Source organism: Lactuca virosa, chromosome 7 (genome assembly GCF_052849685.1).
Source record: "Lactuca virosa cultivar CGN04683 chromosome 7, Lactuca_virosa_CGN04683_v6, whole genome shotgun sequence".
Lineage (NCBI taxonomy): Eukaryota > Viridiplantae > Streptophyta > Magnoliopsida > Asterales > Asteraceae > Lactuca > Lactuca virosa.
Window position 1 is genome coordinate 34626044 of NC_136432.1, and position 20837 is coordinate 34646880.

The 20837-nt window shown below is 39.5% G+C and overlaps 1 protein-coding gene and 2 long non-coding RNA genes across 3 annotated transcripts in view; 2 read left to right on the plus strand and 1 right to left on the minus strand.

Annotated features, from left to right (window-relative positions):
* Nucleotides 1-283: 283 nt before the first annotated feature.
* Nucleotides 284-20837, plus strand: part of LOC145124114 (uncharacterized) — a 30725-nt gene continuing 10171 nt past the window's right edge. The window contains exons 1-2 of the long non-coding RNA XR_013715508.1: nt 284-448; nt 526-610. This is a non-coding gene — a long non-coding RNA (uncharacterized LOC145124114). The remainder of the gene's footprint in view (nt 449-525; nt 611-20837) is intronic.
* LOC145123903 (protein RKD1-like) lies at nt 13983-15420 on the plus strand. Its single transcript, XM_079059091.1, has 3 exons — nt 13983-14023; nt 14552-15008; nt 15268-15420. The coding sequence occupies exons 1-3, from the start codon at nt 13983-13985 to the stop codon at nt 15418-15420; spliced, it is 651 nt and encodes a 216-aa protein (XP_078915217.1).
* Nucleotides 18155-19313, minus strand: LOC145123947 (uncharacterized). Its single transcript, XR_013715417.1, has 3 exons — nt 19228-19313; nt 19052-19136; nt 18155-18218 (listed from the first exon to the last, which is right to left on the minus strand). It is a non-coding gene; the product is annotated as an uncharacterized LOC145123947 (long non-coding RNA).

Sequence of the window (20837 nt, forward strand, 5' to 3'; positions counted from 1 at the left end):
ATATTATCAAGTAAAAAAAATCCTAAAAAACATTTTAATGAATATATTTGTTAGAAAATAACTAAGAAAAACATTTATGTATAAATTCATTTATTATGAGATAGATTAATTACGTTGGTTGATATTTTGTAAACAAATTAATGTAAAAATATGAAAATAAAAATATACTCCATGCATGTATTCAGTTGGAATATTAGATGTATAAAAAAATTGTGACTTTCATTTACCAAATAAGCAATTGATTTTCACTTGTATCCACTCCCTTTCTCACAACACACCCAATTCAACTTTTGCCCTAAAATCATCGGTGACAGAGAAAATTCTTCCAGCACCGACTACCTTTGCTCCGGCTAAAATATACATCGAGTATAAACCGATTTCAGTCGCTCATTCTGAAGTTCGACCGAAGTTATGGAGTATTGGATGTTGGACGATAACATGAATGAAGGTAACACAACATTAACTGATGTTGATTTTTTTTTTGAACACAACATGATTATGTGTGTCTACCTGTTTGATTTGTAGATGATTATTGCTGAAGATGATACACAAGTGGGAAGTTGTTGAAAAGAAAAGATTAAAGCTCTTTTTCAGTGGAAGCAAGAATCGGGTATGTGTGATTATATGTTTCAAATTTGAATTCTGAAAGTGATAAATAATAGGCTGATATTTAGGCAAAATATAAATCTGATTAATATGATTAAATAAGAGATTGATTTTATTTGATTTAATTTCCAAATGAGTCACATAAACTTTGGTAGGTGTGTGATAGATATTGTGCACATATTTCAGACCCATCGATGTATATGAGTTCAAATTCGCCAAAAAGTTTGTTGTGATTCCAACATCCTTCACACAGTTTTAGCATCAGATGCATCAGCTGTGATGAATGGAAGGTTGATGTATGTTTAGTTGTAGAAGAGAGCTCAATCTTGGCTTTCTCGGCTGCTTCCCTTAGTATTTGAAGGGCAAGACTGTCTTTTGACATGTCAATTCCTTCTGTTCTTTTGAACTAACTCACGATAAACTCCAGCATTATGTTTTCAAAGTCCTCTCCTGTAAGGAATGTATCCCCACTCGTTTCTTTAACCTGTATGAAAGAAACAGTTCAGTTTTGGTCCCCGATGTTGTTCAAAATAATATTTTTGGTCCGTAATAGTTTAGTCTTGCAATTTTAGTCCCAGAGTCTTGAAGTTGAAAAATATCTTAAAACAGTAACCTAATTTGGGTAGGATGATAATATTAAGTTTTGGAATCGGCAATATCAATCTTCTCATTAATTAACTTTTAATATTTATACAGGATAATCCCTTTGAATATGGAATTGATAAGCATAAAGATTTAAACAAAACAAAAAATAAGATATGATAAGGTGATAAGGATAAATTGGTAATTCTCATTATCCTTATTACTCCCCCTCAAGCTGGAGTGTGGAGATCACGAGCACCAAGCTTGTTTAACAGGAAACGAAGTCGTTCACCATTGAGAGGTTTGGTGAAGATATCTGCAATCTGGTTGTCGGTGTGAATGCTCAAAGGCTTTATTTCATGTGATTCAACCCGTTCACGGACAAAGTAACAATCAATTTCAACATGCTTTGTCCGCTCATGAAACACAGGGTTGTTAGCAATATTACGAGCAGCTTGATTATCACAGTATAGTGGAGTAGGCCCTTCAGGTGCAGCTTCTAAATCACGCAGTAACCAACGTAACCACAAGATCTCACTAATTGTTGTAGCCATGGCACGATACTCCGCCTCAACAGACCAGCGAGAAACTACTGACTGTTTCTTAGTGCGCCAAGAAATAGGAGAGTTGCCTCACAAAATGAGGTATCCAGTTCTGGATCGTCGAGTAAGTTCACATCCATTCCAATCTGAGTCACTATAAGCGACCAGATTCAAATTTCCACTACTAGGAAGGAAAATCCCCTGACCAGGTGTGGATTTAAGGTAGCGCAAGATTCTTACTGCAACATCCATATGACGTTGTCGAGGAGAAGCAAGAAATTGACTGAGAACATTGACTGAGTAAGCAATGTCGGGTCTGGTTACTTGTAGATACTGTAACTTTCCAATGAGTCGACGATACTTAGCAACATCTACTTCTGGGCTATCAATAGAAGCATTTAGGTGAAGGTTTTGTTCCATAGGAAAAGTACTAGGCCTGCATCCTTGTAAACCACTTTCTTCCAGTAAGTCAAGTGTGTATTTCCGTTGACTAAGTACAATACCATCGTGTGTTCGGGCTACCTCAATCCCAAGGAAGTATTTAAGAGATCCAAGGTCTTTGATGCTGAATTGTCGATCCAAATAAGACTTCACTTCTACTATTTTTGCATTGGAATTACCTATAAGAATTACATCATCCACATATATTAGCGCTGCAACGTAGATTGCACCCCTTTTGAATATAAACAATGAGTGATCAACTCGAGATTGTCTAAAACCAATGTTTAGTAAGGCTTTTGTGAATTTTTGGTACCAGTTTCTTGACGCCTGATGCAAACCATATAAGGATTTCTTTAGTTTATAAACTCTGTTATCTCCCTCCTTTGCAAATCCTTGAGTTATATCCATATATACTTCCTCATTGATATCTCCATGTAAAAAGGCGTTATTGACGTCTAATTGGTGAATTATCCAGTTTTTCTTGACAGCAACAGCTAGTAGTGTGCGAACTGTGACGAGCTTGGCCACCGGAGCAAAAGTTTCATTGAAGTCAATTCCTTCGATTTGAGTAAAACCTTTTGCCACCAAACGAGCTTTATATCTTTCTACTTCTCCTGTTGGCTTATATTTTATTTTATAGACCCATTTCGAAGCAACCGCTTTCTTTCCTGGAGGTAAAGGTTCGAGAGTCCAGGTTTCATTGTCTTCAAGGGCCTTAATTTCATTCTGCATAGCCTCTCTCCATTTGGGATCTTTAACAGCTTGATAAAAAAACTTTGGCTCATCATGTGAAGTGATGGCTGACAGAAAAGCTTTATGTGACTTCGAAAACTTATCATAAGAAACAAAATTGGATAAGGGGTGTACCGTAGAGGAGCCATTTGGTGCAGCAGGTAGTGCATGGTCTATTGATGGTGGTAGGCTTGTTTGATAGTCTTGAAATCGTGTCGGTTTGGTTTTTGTGCGTTGATGCCTATCACTTTGAGGTGGCTGATCATGGGTGACATTCTGGTCATTACTTGATTGAGTATCCACATGTTCAGCCGGATTTTCCAAACCATCGACAGTGGAACCTGTCGTGCTGTCTTGAACAGGCTCGAAATCATCCCAATGTTTGTTAATTTGGAAATCGATACTATTTGTTCTAGAATCATGATTGCCATTTATTGTTTTGAAAGGAAAAATTGTCTCTACAAACTTAACATCTCTGGTGGTAATTATTTTTTTATCTTTCAAATCATAGACACGGTATCCCTTCTGACCATGGGGATATCCTATGAAAACACATGCTCTTCCCTTGTTTTCGAACTTGTCTCCCACTGTTCCATGGTTGTATGCATATACTAAACAACCAAAAATACGCATATGTTCGTATGTAGGTTTTTGGCTAAAGAGAATATCGTATGGAGTTTTGTTATCAATAGCCTTGGAGGGAAGTCTATTTATGATATATACGGCTGTCAAGACGCATTCACCCCAAAACTTGATGGGTAATTCGGCATCAAATCTTAGTGCTCTTGCAATCTCGAGTATGTGCCCGTGTTTCCTTTCCACAACCCCATTTTGCTGAGGGGTGTGAGGACAGGAAGTTTCTAAGACAATTCCCTTTTCAGCATAAAATTCATGCATAGAATTTGAGGTAAATTCCCCCCCGTTATCACTTCTGATTCTTTTGATTCCTTTTCCAAATTGGGTATTTATCATATTGTAAAAGGTGACCAAAGACTTACTTGCATCAGATTTATATGCTTGATCAGGTAGACCCAGACAGCACGACTAAAATTGTCAACGATAGTTAGGAAATATCGAGCTTCTGTAAGAGAAGGAATGCGATAGGGACCCCATATGTCACAGTGAATTAAATCAAAACAAGCTATGGATTTTATTTCACTATTTGGAAACGGAAGACGTGTCTGTTTTGCTCTAACACAGGAATCATAATGTTTAATGACAGAATCTAAATTTAAATTGCTAAAAAAACTAATTTCATGAAGTTTTCCCTTCGAGGCATGACCAAGTCTTCTGTGCCACACTTCCATGTCAATTGATGCCATCAAAGCTATTCTTCCACCCTTGAACCGTCCCATTTCATATAGACCGTTGTTGCACCTACCCGCGCCAGTCAGGCTCCTCGAGAGTAAGTCAGGCTCCTCGAGAGTAAGTCAGGCTCCTCGAGAGTAAGTCCTGCATTACACAAAAATCCGGGAAAAAGGTTATCGCACAATTTTGTTCCTTACTTAACCTGCTGACAGATAACAGGTTGCATTTAAAATCAGGAATGTGGAGAACATCATTGATCTTCATTCCATTAGGTAGAATGGAACTACCAATTCCTTGTACAGGTACATCATCTCCATTAGGAATGGTGACAGGGGCAGCAAAAGCATATGTAGTTCTATTTTGTAACATGTTTGCATCAGATGTAATGTGCTCTGTAGCACCAGAGTCAATTAACCAAGTTTGGTTTGAAATATTCTTACCAGCCATGTTAACGGTGGCATGTGTGGTTTTTGTGGGGTCGTCACTATTAGAAAAATGGCGGATCAATTGTGCATACTGTTCAGGTGTTAACCCAGGAATATGACTTGTCTCTGTCTGAACATGTGCTACTTTCGGATTGCCCTTCATACTCTTGCTGCCATCACGTTTCGTTTTGGGCCACCATTCTAGGTAACCAATAATCTTGAAACACCCTTCTTTGACATGTCCTGTTCTTCCACAATGAATGCATTGCTGATTTTCAGTTGCTCGATTTGCCTTGTTGTTTTGACCCTGCACTTTGTTTTGCTGATTAACTTGATCCTTCTCAGACTTTTGTCCCGAGAATCGATTGGTGTGTAGTGCAGACGCCTCAGGAATGTGTTTCTTCTTAGCCGAAATTATTCTCTGTCTCTCGTCTTCAGACACCATGTGGTATGCAGATCCCAATGATTGTGTGGGTTTCATGGTTAGAATCTGTGTTTTGACAGTGGAATATTCATCCTCCAATCCCATCAAAAATTCGTACAATTGTTCTCTTTCCTTTGCTTCAGCTAACCTTTTTCCAATCTCACACGTACATGTTCCACATGTACACTTTGGAGTAGGAGATACGGAGTGTATCTCGTCCCATAACCCTCACAGCTTCGTGTAGTAGGCCGAAACAGAAGCTCTTTCTTGACGAATTAAGGTTAGTTCACGTTTCAGCTCGTATGCCCTAGGGTCGCTTTCCTTTCCAAAACGTTCTTAAAGGTCTTGCCAGATTTCTCGAGCAGTCTCAGCATACTTGATACTGTTTCTGATATCCTTCTCCATGGCTGTAGCGAGCCATCCTTTTATCATTGCATCACATCGTTTCCAAGCTTGCTTCTCTTTTTCATCTTTTGGTATCTCGATGCTTCCATTAACAAAGCCAATTTTGTTCTTTGCAAAGAGGAAATTTTCCATCTCCTGTGCCCGATCTCCATAGTTTGAATCTGTGATGTAACATCCATAAATTTTACGCCAAATTTAAACTTTTAAAATCATAAATAAAAGTCAAATAGTATCGTTTACAAAAATGTTTTCAAATCAATATCCATCAGAGTGTCCCAAAAATATAACATAAGGATGAGGAGCGGTACGGTCACGCCTTCGCCTTGCCATGATCTCCTGAAGTACCTGAAACCATAAACTGAAAACTGTAAGCCCGAGAGCTTAGTGAGCTATCCCCAAAATACCAATACCACACTGACAATGCTATATCAGTAACAATCAATCAGTCAACATGCATACTGGCCATCGGCCTGACTGGACCGCCCTACTAGGCCTACAGTCTATCTGAATCTATCCCGAGCCTTCGGCATGACTGGTCCGCCTCGTGGGCCTGCAGTCTCCCCGGACCGCTCATAGGGTATGTTGACCATCAGCACAAAGCAGGACCGCCTCAACCCAACCAACAAGCAAATAACCATGTGCGCATAACTATCATATACTGGCATATACAAACATCAAACATATCTATCACACTGATCATCAATCATAAAATCCTCTCGTAACTAGAGTACCGACCTAGCAGGTCACTAACATACCAATCCTTACGGATCATAAGAGCATAACATACTGTCTACCCTGATTCCAATCTACCAGATCATAACCACATGTAGCATACCATAGCAATAACAATTAAAGGGCCGGCCTTGGTGCCGTAGACCCTATCGATATAGTGAGGATAACTCACCTTGCAAATGTCGACTCGGAAGATAAACCCCAACTCTCGGATCACTTGACACAGGCTCCACCACCTATGATCATAGTACAATATACTCATAAGTCCTTAACCTTATAAGGTACTCCATAACCCACCAGTCAACCCCTGGTCAAAGTCAAAGTCCTCAGTCAAGGTCAACAGTCCATGTTGACCCCAACTCGCCGAGCACCCTCGGCTACTCGCCGAGTTCCTTGAAGCACAATCCAACTCGCCGAGTCATCGGGGTGACTCGTCGAGTTGCTTCGATTCTCGTTCAAACTTTAAGGCCACCCGTCGAGTTCCCTCCTTGCAACTCGACGGATACACACACATACATATCCTAGGGAAAACTCATCCGACTCGCCGAGTTGTTCTTCAACTCGTTGAGTCTTATGGTAATCTTCATCGGACTCGCCGAGTTGTTCATCCGACTCGTCGAGTCCACGGCCATCTTCATGTGACTCGCCGAGTCAACCTTGCGACTCGCAGAGTCCATTCAGTCCTTTTTCCATACAGACTTGTTTTGAGCCATGCAGTGGCTCCAAATCACAGATCCAAGCTTCTAGGGCATGCTTATCACGTAAAGTTGCAAACTTTACGTGCATGCATGGCTATAAAGGCTCTAAATGCCTATTTTAAGTTCTTAATGGAACTCCATGCTCAAGAGGGACCTTAATCATGACCAAAACTAAAACTTTATGCTTATAGAATCCAAGGAGGGTCCAGATCTGAAGTTACAACCTCAGATCTAGCCCATAGCTCATCTTTCCAAATTTTAATATCTCACCAAAAACCCTAAAACTCAACCAATAGAAGAGATTCACAAGGAAAAAGGCGATTTGGTTACCTCCAGAAGATGATAACTGAGATAAGAGTTGATTCCCACACTCTACTTGCTCCAATCTCCTTCTCCTCTAAGCCTTTTCCCTCCAAGGATCCTCTCTTCAAGCTTCAAACACACAATGGGCACACACACACACGTATTATGGTTTTAAGGGGCTCTCAAAGACTGCAAAGAGGCCAAAGGAGGCTGAGGTTCCTTTAAATAGAGGTGCAAATCCCGGGAATTAGGGTTTCATCTGCCAGCTCCTACTCGCCGAGTAGGTCACTTGACACGCGATCCCACTCCGTTGCTACTCGACGAGTAGGTCAACCAATTCGTCGAGTAGAGCTTAACCCAATAAATCTTATTTAAACAATACCTGAGAATCGGGGCGTTACAACTCTCCCCCACTTGAACTAGACTTCGCCCTCGAAGTCCGTTGGAATAAACAATGCCGGGTAATGCTCGCGCATCTCCGCCTCCGGCTCCCATGTCCACTCGGATCCCCTCCGATGTTCCCACTGTACCTTTACTAAAGGTATTTCCTTGTTCCGTAGAATCTTCTTCTTCCTTTCCAAAATAGCCACAGGCCTCTCCACATAGTTCAGGCGCTCATCGACCTGAATGTCATCCAACGATACCACTGCCTCCTGGTCCATAATGCATTTTCGCAATTGCGAAACATGAAATGTGCTGTGGATCCGGCTAAGCTCCTCCGGAAGCTCTAGCCTATAAGCCACCCTGCCAACCCTGGTAACAATGCTGAACGGACCAATGTAACGGGGACCCAATTTTCCCCTCTTCCTGAAGCGGATCACTCCCTTCTAGGGTGAGACCTTCAGAAGAACCATACAACAGCTCGAAAGGCGGGGCACCAATACTGGAATTATAGCTGTTGTTGTAGGCGAACTCTACAAGCGGTAGGTGGGAATCCCAACTCCCTTCGAAATCAATGACGCACGCCCTCAACATATCCTCGAGGGTCTGGATGGTCCGCTCACTCTGTCCATCAGTCTGCGGATGAAACGCCGTACTAAAATGCAGACTTGTACCCAGTTCCTCGTGGAACTTCTGCCAAAAACGGGAAGTAAATCGGACATCCCGATCGGAAACAATGGAAACTGGAACCCCATGGCGAGAGACAATGTCGCGGACGTACAGGTCGGCCAACTTCTCTGCCGACGAACTCTCCCGTATGGCTAGGAAATGGGCACTCTTGGTCAATCGATCCACGATGACCCATATAGCATCGTACCCCTTTGCCGTCTTTGGCAACTTCGTGATGAAATCCATCGCGATCCGTTCCCATTTCCACATGGAAATCTCCAGAGGCTGCAGCTTACCATGCGGCCTCTGATGCTCGGCCTTGACCATCCTGCAGGTCAAGCACCTCTCAACAAACCAAGCGATATCTCGCTTCATGCCAGGCCACCAATAACTCGAACTCAAATCACGGTACATCTTGGTGGCTCCCTGGTGAATAGAAAAACGAGACTTATGAGCCTCCTCCATCACTGTCTGACGGACCCCTCCGGACATCGGAACCCAAACCCGATCGTAGCGGGTCAACAATCCGCGGCTATCCTGAACAAACCGGGTGCTTTCGCCCTTAATCTTCTCCAACTTCCAGTTCTCTGGTCTCATACCCTCAATCTGAGCATCCCTGACCAAACCCACCAGCGGAGAATCCACCGCTATCCTCATACACCTGGCTGGGGTCGATGACCCAACTGACTTGCGGCTCAGAGCATCCGCAACCACGTTCGCTTTACCAGGATGGTAAATGATCTCACAATAATAGTCCTTGACCACATCCAGCCACCTGCGCTGCCTCATGTTCAGGTTCGGCTGATCCATGATGTGTCTCAAACTCTTGTGATCCGTGTATATAGTGCAACAGACCCCGTGCAGATAGTGCCTCCACATCTTGAGAGCGAAGACCACCGCTCCCAACTCAAGATCGTGTGTGGGGTATCTCGTCTCATGCGGCTTCAACTGCCTCGACGCATAGGCTATCACTCGTCCCCTCTGCATGAGGACTGCCCCTAAGCCTGTGATGGACGCATCACAAAATACCACAAAATCCTCAACTCCCTCGGGGGTGTCAACACCGACGCCTCGCATAAACATCGACGAAGGGTCTCAAATGCCCTCTGCTGCTCGGGGCCCCACCGGAAATCCACCCCCTTCCTCGTTAGACGAGTGAGGGGTACGACAATCTTGGAGAAATCACGAATGAATCTCTGATAATACCCTGCTAAACCCAAGAAACTCTTGATGTCTGAGGGAGATCTCAGAGTCTCCCACTGCATAACCGCCTCCACCTTGGCCGGATCGACCAAAATCCCCTCCTGGTTAACGAGATGTCCGAGGAACTGAACCTCTCGCAACCAAAACTCACACTTCGAGAACTTGGCATACAGCCGTTCTCGCCGCAGAACCTCCAGCAGCTCCCTGAGATGCTCCTCATGCTGCTCTCGGGTCTTGGAATATACCAAGATATCATCTATGAACACAATGACCGAGCGATCGAGCATCGGTCTGCATACTCGGTTCATCAGATCCATGAACACCGCTGGCGCGTTGGTGAGCCCAAACGGCATCACCACGAACTCGTAATGACCATAACGAGTCCGAAACGCGGTCTTCTCCACGTCTTCCTCCCTCACCCTGACCTGGTGGTATCCTGATCTCAAATCAATCTTGGAAAACCAAGATGCACCCTGCAGCTGATCGAAAAGATCGTCTATCCTCGGAAGCGGATAACGGTTCTCCACCTTTAACTTGTTCAGCTCCCTATAGTCAATGCACATCCTGTGCGAACCGTCCTTCTTCCTGACGAAAAGGATCGGTGCTCCCCAGGGTGAACTACTCGGACGAATAAACTGCTTACCCAGCAGCTCCTGCAACTGAGATGATAGCTCCTGCATATCCGGCGGTGCCAAATGGTACGTCGCCTTGGCGATAGGGGCCGCACCTGGCACTAGATCAATCCTGAACTCAACCTACCTCATCGGAGGCACTCTGGGTAACTCCTCCGGAAACACATCAGCAAACTCTCTAACCACCGAGACCTCTGAAACTGAGAGCTGCTCTCTAACCCGCGTATCTACCACATACGCCAAATAACCGGCACACCCGTGCTGCATATACCGTCGATGTCACACCCCGATCCTTGTCGGAATCGATCAAGGCGTGATATATTGTTCAAAGTCTCATGACAACTATGTTATAATATGATTAGATTCAATTAAGTACTAAGTATGCAAACAAGATCCACAACATACAAATACAAATCCAAATACGAACAACATTTATTACATCAAATTTAAATAGTCTTGTGGATTTCTAAGGCACAACCTATTTTTCATCAACTTCATTCTTCAAATCTGCATCATGGGTAAAAACAGGTCAACTACGAGAGTTGGTGAGTAATCTAATTTTAGTAGAGAAAATTTGTGAAGTTGAAACATTTATAATTTGAAATTTGTTTTCTTTTGAAGTCGGCAAACAATTGTATTTGAGATAACGGTTTATAAATTCAAAATTGATTAACAAATGATAACAACAACAATAAGTCCTCACCCTATATATATATATATATATATATATATATATATATATATATATAGGATGGAGCATCTAATCATCAAACACACTCAACCACGTGCGATCAATCACCTTAGCGTCCCAAGGCGGGGTGGTCAACCCAATAGCGCTATTATTGTCCATAACGTACCTCAAGAATACGGGCATAGTCATGGAGATTAGACTAAAAATGGTAATGCACTACAAGTACATGTAGCGTAAACAAACAATAGTTATACAATTAATGACTCACGTATAAATGTCCCAACAATGTCTCAATTGTGATAAAACAATAAAATGAAGTTGGAACATATTAGGACCACATGATACACCCCAAAAGTATTGAAAATTATAAAATATGGGGTAGATTACTCACATTAGTCCCAAAACGAAATGCGTGTGTCGTACGATAGACGGTTCGGGTCAAAATGGCGTAGAACCTAATATAATTAATAGTTTTGGTTTAGGAACTGCTAAACGAGAATAGAGTATTAATACAAATTATAGTTTGTTATGTAAATGTATCATAAACTATACCTATTATAGTTTATCCCAACAAGGGTAGTAGTAGTGTTCATAAACTATAATTGTCATAGTTTACCAAATGTTTGTGTATAACGGATGTAAACTTTGTTTATAAAAATTAATTATTTACCATACTTGTGAAGGTAAAAATCCATTTGTTTTCTGATGTATGTCTAATTACCAAGACAAAATGACATATAATGTAATAATATATGATTACATAATGATATATACCTTGCTCAACGAGTTACAAGGCGTAAATGAAATTGATGGTATTTTTTTTAGTAATAACGCATGTTACTGTTCTAAGAAAATTTATAGAAAAATCATCAAATGTCTAAATCAAAAACCGCAAATTCTGAGAGTTTATAAAGTATGTCTAGTTTGTTCATAAATTTTCTCATGATTTTTAGTGATCTCCAACTTGTGTGAAAATATTCATATTCACAGACTGGTCCGGTTTTGTTTCTGAAATGATAGACAGTTTTGTAAAAATCACCATAAATCGTAGAAAACTCATATGGTGATGTGCAAGTAGTCATTTTAAAGGTATGAACCTAAACTATATGTGTCTGAAACAGTTTTGAAAACTAAAATGTTTAAGTTGACCAAAACAGTCCGTGAATGGAGTTAAACGTTTCTGTTGAAGACTGTTAAATGAGTTTAGTTGTGTTTTGGTGTTTTAACTTGTATTCCCCCCCTTAAAACTTAAGAAAAACATGAAAATATAGGGGTATGAACTCACCTTATGTGTTATTAGAGGATGGATGTTGGAGAAGAGAAGTGTTCAACCCAAGAACACTTAGAAGATGCCTTGACGAATCGAGAACCTAACATGAAGGTGACGATGTTTGTGTAAGATTCTTATGATTTTGAATAGAAGGATGTGTAATAATCATAAGAAGAATGAATTATACTTACCAAGAGTGGAAGAAAGCTTGATAATCAGCCTTGGAAGTCTTGGAATTGAGAGAGAATTTGGAGTGTGATCCTTGGAGGAAAATGAGAGAATGAAAGAAGTATGAAGGGATGGGTTTTTATACTTAGACAAGGAGTGGGGCTGGTCATGTAGTGGGTATGAGTTGGTCATGTAGTGGGTAAGAGCTGGTCATGTAGTGGGAAGAGTTGGCCATGTAGTGGGTGTGAGTGGTGGCATGTGACATAAAGTAAAGTAAAGTCATCTTTCCACCTCAAGCACCTCCCCCACTAATTATTGGTATGAATGGCCCTAAAAACGTGGGGATTACTGAAAATTAGAGTTCTAACGGTAAAAATAAAGTTTTTGGTGAAAATCCCGCGTTAAAATGATGAAAAACGGGCCTAAAACGAACTTGTAGTCGAAAAACCGGAAAAATTATGACACGCAAAAATGCATGTCGTCTTCTTTTATGACAGGGGATTCCTTGATACTCATTGTGTGTCATCAACACGCGCGTCGTAAGGTTACGACAGACAAATGTGTGTCGTCTTCCTTTATGACAGGGACTTTGGTCCTGAAGCTTCAGTTTTGGGTCCTTAAGCCTATTTTAGCCGTTTTTACCCCGTTTCAAGTGGTTTTTTGACCCAGTTAAGGGTCGGGATGGCCCGAATGATTACAAAAATTTAAAGGAACTTTTGAGAGAGATTTGGGAGAGATTTTAATAGAGAGAGGTTGAGTGAAAGAGATTGTGAGAGGTTTCGTTTGTGATCTTTTTGAGTGTCCGGCTTCGCAACGAAAGGTCCATAAACCCCGTTAAGCCATGATTTAGTGTCTTACACAATCCCGATGATTGTGCAATAGTGTTTTATCGCTTTGGTTCGTTGTTTAGCACTGTTAAGGCTAAGGAAAATCAAACACATGAATTTTTCAAATGATGTTTTCTCATTGAAATAGCGAATTGTATAATGTAAACCCTAACATACAAGGGTTAATGGAGTTGACCGGTTTGACTTGTTGACTTTGTTTGACTTTGACTTGACCGAAATTTGACGGTTGTCACATCATCCCCCCATTAGAGGGAATTTCGTCCCGAAATTTGCATTTTGACTGGGACTTCAAGAGTTTGGAAAAAGATGTGGAAAACTTCTCGTAGTACAAGAAATTGATTATGGTGAGGAACAACCCGCCTGATGTCAAATGACGACCTTGGAAATTTCTTATTGTAACTTGAGCTGAGTCAATTTAAAAGGAGTTTATTGTTTTAGGATGATAGAGTATTCTATGTGTGCTTTTATACTCCCTGTTTTATCCTTGGTATTACCACTATGAATATTTTATAGTTAGCGAGTTCCATCATTACGAATGTTTCAACAAATTTTGACGAAATTTGCATTATAAGTCCTACCAGTTCTTTTATAGTCGCTTGGCGTAAACTAGTCGTATATCATTAAGATTGCAAGGGCATTCGTGGTCACCACATGTTTAATCTATTACGATGACTTGTTGTCGCTATAGGTTTTTAACAAGAGCCAACGACATACCTATAGCGACACACAAGTCATAATTTGCATGTGTGAAGACTTGGAGTACTTTCTAATTGGTTCATGTGTGAAGACTTGAAGTACTTTCTAACTGGTTCATGTGTAAAGACTTGGAGTATTTTCTAATGAAAAGTGTGCTACTGGGGAAATTGGAAACTGATACGTAGCTTCAAAGTCAAGAATATGCAGTAGGCATGTGATGCATTAAATGCATGAGGCACACAAGTCATCATTTGCAGCAACAGATACGTATATGTGTGTGAATTGAAGAAGAAGGTTACGGCTCAAAGAATATATATATTCATTTTCTCTTCATTTGTTAGATACACAATAACCATAACATCATAGACTATATATATTCAATTTCGTTTGTAATTTTCACTAGTTTATATTCCGCGAGTGTTACCGAAATCATTTATCAATTTTTCAGAAGTGCTTAACTTGTTTTGTTGCATTCCCAACAATTTGCTATTAATTACTTCTCCCACTTCACTTATATAAATCATCACATTTTTACCGCGACTTTTAACTTCTCCCTCACAAATGGATCCACCTGCAGATCATCAAAACCCCATAGATGACCTCGATTGGTTTCAGTACTTTGATCATCAAGATCTTTTCAGGTATATATAAACGTCACTCATTACACCATCTTTCGCACAGAAAAGTGATTTTGTCGACATTGATCAAAACATGGTTTGGATTTGTAGGGATCAAAAAGAGTCTTTCATCGTGTTGGATTTGATTATCTTGAGTTTTTTTTTTGGATTTTTGCAGTGGTGACATGCTCGACCATCAAGATTACGAGTTGTCAGAAAAATTGCATGAAGTGCTCGATCAAAACGTTTCCACAGTACTTAACAAAGATCAAAACATCATTTCTAGAAATGAGTTTCACGATTTTGATCCCCTTGAAGACATAAGCTTATGGGATTGTTGGGAGGATGGTAATTTACCATTGGTTAGTTTCAGTGAAGACTGTAAATCTGGTGGTGAGGCTACATGTAGTTCTAGTGCTGCCACCACTGATCACGGTGGCCGGAAGATGGCAAAGAGATTGAGACCATTGGAGTTTGAAGAGATAGAGAAGTACTTTGAGATGCCGATAATCATGGCAGCAAAGGAACTAGGGATAGGGTTAACAGTGTTGAAGAAAAGATGCAGAGAGCTAAACATAAACAGATGGCCTCATAGAAAACTTAAGAGCCTTCAATCCCTCATTCAAAATGCCAAGGTAAACTACGATAATAACCTTCTATACATTACTCATGCATGTATGCATGCACTTGGTAACCAAAGTAGTTTTGGTATTTTCTAAAATTTTAATTATTAGTTTCTTTATAACATAAACAAAGGCCCTAGGCATATGTCACATCAAATCAATTGATTTACTACGATTTCCTGATTTATATTTATATAAACTTAACTCATTGTAATTTTTTTTTTGAACTCACACGAAAAAATATATTACATCTACCTTTAAAAAAAACTAGGAGTTGGGATTAAAGGAGGAGATAGAGACGTTAGAAGGGCACAAGAAGATGATGGAGAAATTGCCAGTTATGGAATTGACAGAAGGAACAAAGAAGCTTAGGCAAACTTGCTTCAAAGCTATTTATAAGAAGAGAGGACTTAACAATCCTTAGTCCTTACCTTTTCTTTTAGCCATTTTGTTATAATTAGTGGATTTTAATCTACATTGTATGTGTTTTTTTTCTTGATAGTTTGATACCCTTTTCAGTTTCATTGTGTTTATCTATTGATTTTTAATGCAGAAAATTTTGTATAATTTGGGTATTATAGTTTGTATTATGTATTTAACTATATTCTAGATTGCCGACACGACTACGCCGACGACTCTATACCAGAGGTCTTTATAAATAGACTTATGAATTTAGTAGGAATAATTTGATTATAATCTTGTGATTTGTTCCATGTTTGATCCACTCCTAAGATTCACTCGACATGCCCCCAGTTATGTGTAATTAAAATTTTATTAGACTGTTGATCCTAATGAGTCTACCCTAAGTCCACAACCAAACAAGGAACAAGAAGTAGAGCAATAGTCATAGATTCTGAGTCTATAATATCTTTAATTATGTATAACCTTGGCGTATGCACTCAGTTATCATAGGCCTACTAATAGAGGTCTTTAGTTTTCACATAAGTTAGTTATAGTATCACCAAATACTCCTATAATATTTTTAGGTGTTTAGATTCGATTCTTAAAGTATTCCCTGTAGGATGTAGTTAGGTTGTTAGATTTGTTGCCCATTATGACCATCCCCCAGTATATGCAAGTCACTCCTCGGACAGATATAGTTGATCAGGCTATATCCTTCCCAGACTTGATTTACATATACCAAGGCATACAGCCTCTCCCTTTGTCTGTTTTTCTAGGTTCCACCATGTGAGAGCATGACCTTGGAGGCACCCTGTAGCATGACGGACCATCAGGTCCTCAGGACACTTGCTATGGATGAAAGTACTCTCCATTTCTTCAATCCATATGAGGAGTGCGGTGGCACCCTCGATGCCTTTGAAGTAAGGCGGATTACAGTTACGAAAGTGCTTGAACGAGCAACGAGGAGTGGTTGCTGGAGCTTGTGGCTGAAGAGAATGAAGTTGGGTTGCAATTGTTGGGATGACGTTTGCTACCTCCTTGGCGATAAGGGCAGCTAGCCTTCGGTTGTTGCGAGCAGCGTATGGGGGTCGTAATGCTATCTACGAGAAACACGCATATGGACTTGTGAGTTATTTGTAAATTGATTATGGAAATAAAGTTTTTAGACATTGTTGGGTAAAATAATTGTAAAACACTTGTTGGGCCATGGTTAGGAGTGTTGGGCACCTTTTGGGCTTTCCATGGTTACTAAATGTGAAACATGTAGCACTTGCGTGGGCCCCCACAAAACTAAGTTTTCACATGTCTTTCCCACTTCTAGGCCCATTAGGGAACTTAATAGTCCAATGAGTTGGCCATTTTGGAGTGTATCCTTTTGGATACGTTTGATAAGGTCGGGTATTTTGATGGCTCAAAAGTAATGTGAATGACGCGCTTTGGCCTATAGGTTTGGGAACTCTCGCCTTTGGTCCCCAGGTAAGCAAACTGGTCCCTCAGTTGATTGGGATGTATACGAATGCTTGCCTAGTCAGGACTTTCGGGCTACCGGCACCTCCCCCTTCCAGTTACTACGCGTCCATTACTATGATCCTACCCAACTAGAGTGGATGACTTTGAATTTCCTATGAGCTCTAAGGAATATATATGTATATACATTTTTTTTAAACCACTTGAATATGTGTGTGATTTTCAGAGAAAGAGGAGAATATTCACCAGTGTATGCACACATATAAGCGTCAGGAGTAATACGTATGCACTTAAGGGAGCAATTAACACATAAAGGTATTCCTAGGATTTTCTAAGTGTGAATTGCATGCAGTTGTGTGTGCATTTTATAAACTAGCATACGAGAGGACCCTAGAGGCTATAGACTAGGTCAAGGCAATTAACCTAATTCCCTATAGTCAAGGGCTCTGATACCAATCTGTCACACCCCGATCCTTGTCGGAATCGATCAAGGCGTGATATATTGTTCAAAGTCTCATGACAACTATGTTATAATATGATTAGATTCAATTAAGTACTAAGTATGCAAACAAGATCCACAACATACAAATACAAATCCAAATACGAACAACATTTATTACATCAAATTTAAATAGTCTTGTGGATTTTTAAGGCACAACCTATTTTTCATCAACTTCATTCTTCAAATCTGCATCATGGGTAAAAACAGGTCAACTACGAGAGTTGGTGAGTAATCTAATTTTAGTAGAGAAAATTTGTGAAGTTGAAACATTTATAATTTGAAATTTGTTTTCTTTTGAAGTCGGCAAACAATTGTATTTGAGATAACGGTTTATAAATTCAAAATTGATTAACAAATGATAACAACAACAATAAGTCCTCACCCTATATATACATATGTATATATATATATATATATATATATATATATATATATATATATATAAATATATATAGGATGGAGCATCTAATCATCAAACACACTCAACCACGTGCGATCAATCACCTTAGCGTCCCAAGGCGGGGTGGTCAACCCAATAGCGCTATTATTGTCCATAACGTACCTCAAGAATACGGGCATAGTCATGGAGATTAGACTAAAAATGGTAATGCACTACAAGTACATGTAGCGTAAACAAACAATAGTTATACAATTAATGACTCACGTATAAATGTCCCAACAATGTCTCAATTGTGATAAAACAATAAAATGAAGTTGGAACATATTAGGACCACATGATACACCCCAAAAGTATTGAAAATTATAAAATATGGGGTAGATTACTCACATTAGTCCCAAAACGAAATGCGTGTGTCGTAAGATAGACGGTTCGGGTCAAAATGGCGTAGAACCTAATATAATTAATAGTTTTGGTTTAGGAACTGCTAAACGAGAATAGAGTATTAATACAAATTATAGTTTGTTATGTAAATGTATCATAAACTATACCTATTATAGTTTATCCCAACAAGGGTAGTAGTAGTGTTCATAAACTATAATTGTCATAGTTTACCAAATGTTTGTGTATAACGGATGTAAACTTTGTTTATAAAAATTAATTATTTACCATACTTGTGAAGGTAAAAATCCATTTGTTTTCTGATGTATGTCTAATTACCAAGACAAAATGACATATAATGTAATAATATATGATTACATAATGATATATACCTTGCTCAACGAGTTACAAGGCGTAAATGAAATTGATGGTATTTTTTTTAGTAATAACGTTTCTGTTACTGTTCTTAGAAAATTTATAGAAAAATCATCAAAGGTCTAAATCAAAAACCGCAAATTCTGAGAGTTTATAAAGTATGTCTAGTTTGTTCATAAATTTTCTCATGATTTTTAGTGATCTCCAACTTGTGTGAAAATATTCATATTCACAGACTGGTCCGGTTTTGTTTCTGAAATGATAGACAGTTTTGTAAAAATCACCATAAATCGTAGAAAAATCATATGGTGATGTGCAAGTAGTCATTTTAAAGGTATGAACCTGAACTATATGTGTCTGAAACAGTTTTGAAAACTAAAATGTTTAAGTTGACCAAAACAGTCCGTGAATGGAGTTAAACGTTTCTGTTGAAGACTGTTAAATGAGTTTAGTTGTGTTTTTGGTGTTTTAACTTGTATTCCCCCCCTTAAAACTTAAGAAAAACATGAAAATATAGGGGTATGAACTCACCTTATGTGTTATTAGAGGATGGATGTTGGAGAAGAGAAGTGTTCAACCCAAGAACACTTAGAAGATGCCTTGACGAATCGAGAACCTAACATGAAGGTGACGATGTTTGTGTAAGATTCTTATGATTTTGAATAGAAGGATGTGTAATAATCATAAGAAGAATGAATTATACTTACCAAGAGTGGAAGAAAGCTTGATAATCAGCCTTGGAAGTCTTGGAATTGAGAGAGAATGGTGAGAGAATTTGGAGTGTGATCCTTGGAGGAAAATGAGAGAATGAAAGAAGTATGAAGGGATGGGTTTTTATACTTAGACAAGGAGTGGGGCTGGTCATGTAGTGGGTATGAGTTGGTCATGTAGTGGGTAAGAGCTGGTCATGTAGTGGGAAAGAGTTGGCCATGTAGTGGGTGTGAGTGGTGGCATGTGACATAAAGTAAAGTAAAGTCATCTTTCCACCTCAAGCACCTCCCCCACTAATTATTGGTATGAATGGCCCTAAAAACGTGGGGATTACTGAAAATTAGAGTTCTAACTGTAAAAATAAAGTTTTTGGTGAAAATCCCGCGTTAAAATGATGAAAAACGAGCCTAAAACGAAGTCGTAGTCGAAAAACCGGAAACATTATGACACGCAAAAATGCATGTCGTCTTCTTTTATGACAGGGGCTTCCTTGATACTCATTGTGTGTCATCAACACGCGCGTCGTAAGGTTACGACAGACAAATGTGTGTCGTCTTCCTTTATGACAGGGACTTTGGTCCTGAAGCTTCAGTTTTGGGTCCTTAAGCCTATTTTAGCCGTTTTTACCCCGTTTCAAGTGGTTTTTGACCCAGTTAAGGGTCGGGATGGCCCGAATGATTACAAAAATTTAAAGGAACTTTTGAGAGAGATTTGGGAGAGATTTTAATAGAGAGAGGTTGAGTGAAAGAGATTGTGAGAGGTTTCGTTTGTGATCTTTTTGAGTGTCCGGCTTCGCAACGAAAGGTCCATAAACCCCGTTAAGCCATGATTTAGTGTCTTACACAATCCCGATGATTGTGCAATAGTGTTTTATCGCTTTGGTTCGTTGTTTAGCACTGTTAAGGCTAAGGAAAATCAAACACATGAATTTTTCAAATGATGTTTTCTCATTGAAATAGCGAATTGTATAATGTAAACCCTAACATACAAGGGTTAATGGAGTTGACCGGTTTGACTTGTTGACTTTGTTTGACTTTGACTTGACCGAAATTTGACGGTTGTCACATCATCCCCCCGTTAGAGGGAATTTCGTCCCGAAATTTGCATTTTGACTGGGACTTCAAGAGTTTGGAAAAAGATGTGGAAAACTTCTCGTAGTACAAGAAATTGATTATGGTGAGGAACAACCCGCCTGATGTCAAATGACGACCTTGGAAATTTCTTATTGTAACTTGAGCTGAGTCAATTTAAAAGGAGTTTATTGTTTTAGGATGATAGAGTATTCTATGTGTGCTTTTATACTCCCTGTTTTATCCTTGGTATTACCACTATGAATATTTTATAGTTAGTGAGTTCCATCATTACGAATGTTTCAACAAATTTTGACGAAATTTGCATTATAAGTCCTACCAGTTCTTTTATAGTCGCTTGGCGTAAACTAGTCGTATATCATTAAGATTGCAAGGGCATTCGTCGTCACCACAGGTTTAATCTATTACGATGACTTGTTGTCGCTATAGGTTTTTAACAAGAGCCAACGACATACCTATAGCGACACACAAGTCATAATTTGCATGTGTGAAGACTTGGAGTACTTTCTAATTGG

Excerpts from the sequence above, each read along its gene's own strand:
- LOC145123903 (XM_079059091.1), top strand. The coding sequence starts at position 13,983 with ATGCATGAGGCACACAAGTCATCATTTGCAGCAACAGATAC. Across the intron at positions 14,024-14,551 it reads TCATTTGCAGCAACAGATAC|TGGTGACATGCTCGACCATC; the intron begins GTATATGTGTGT and ends GGATTTTTGCAG. Across the intron at positions 15,009-15,267 it reads CCCTCATTCAAAATGCCAAG|GAGTTGGGATTAAAGGAGGA; the intron begins GTAAACTACGAT and ends AAAAAAAACTAG.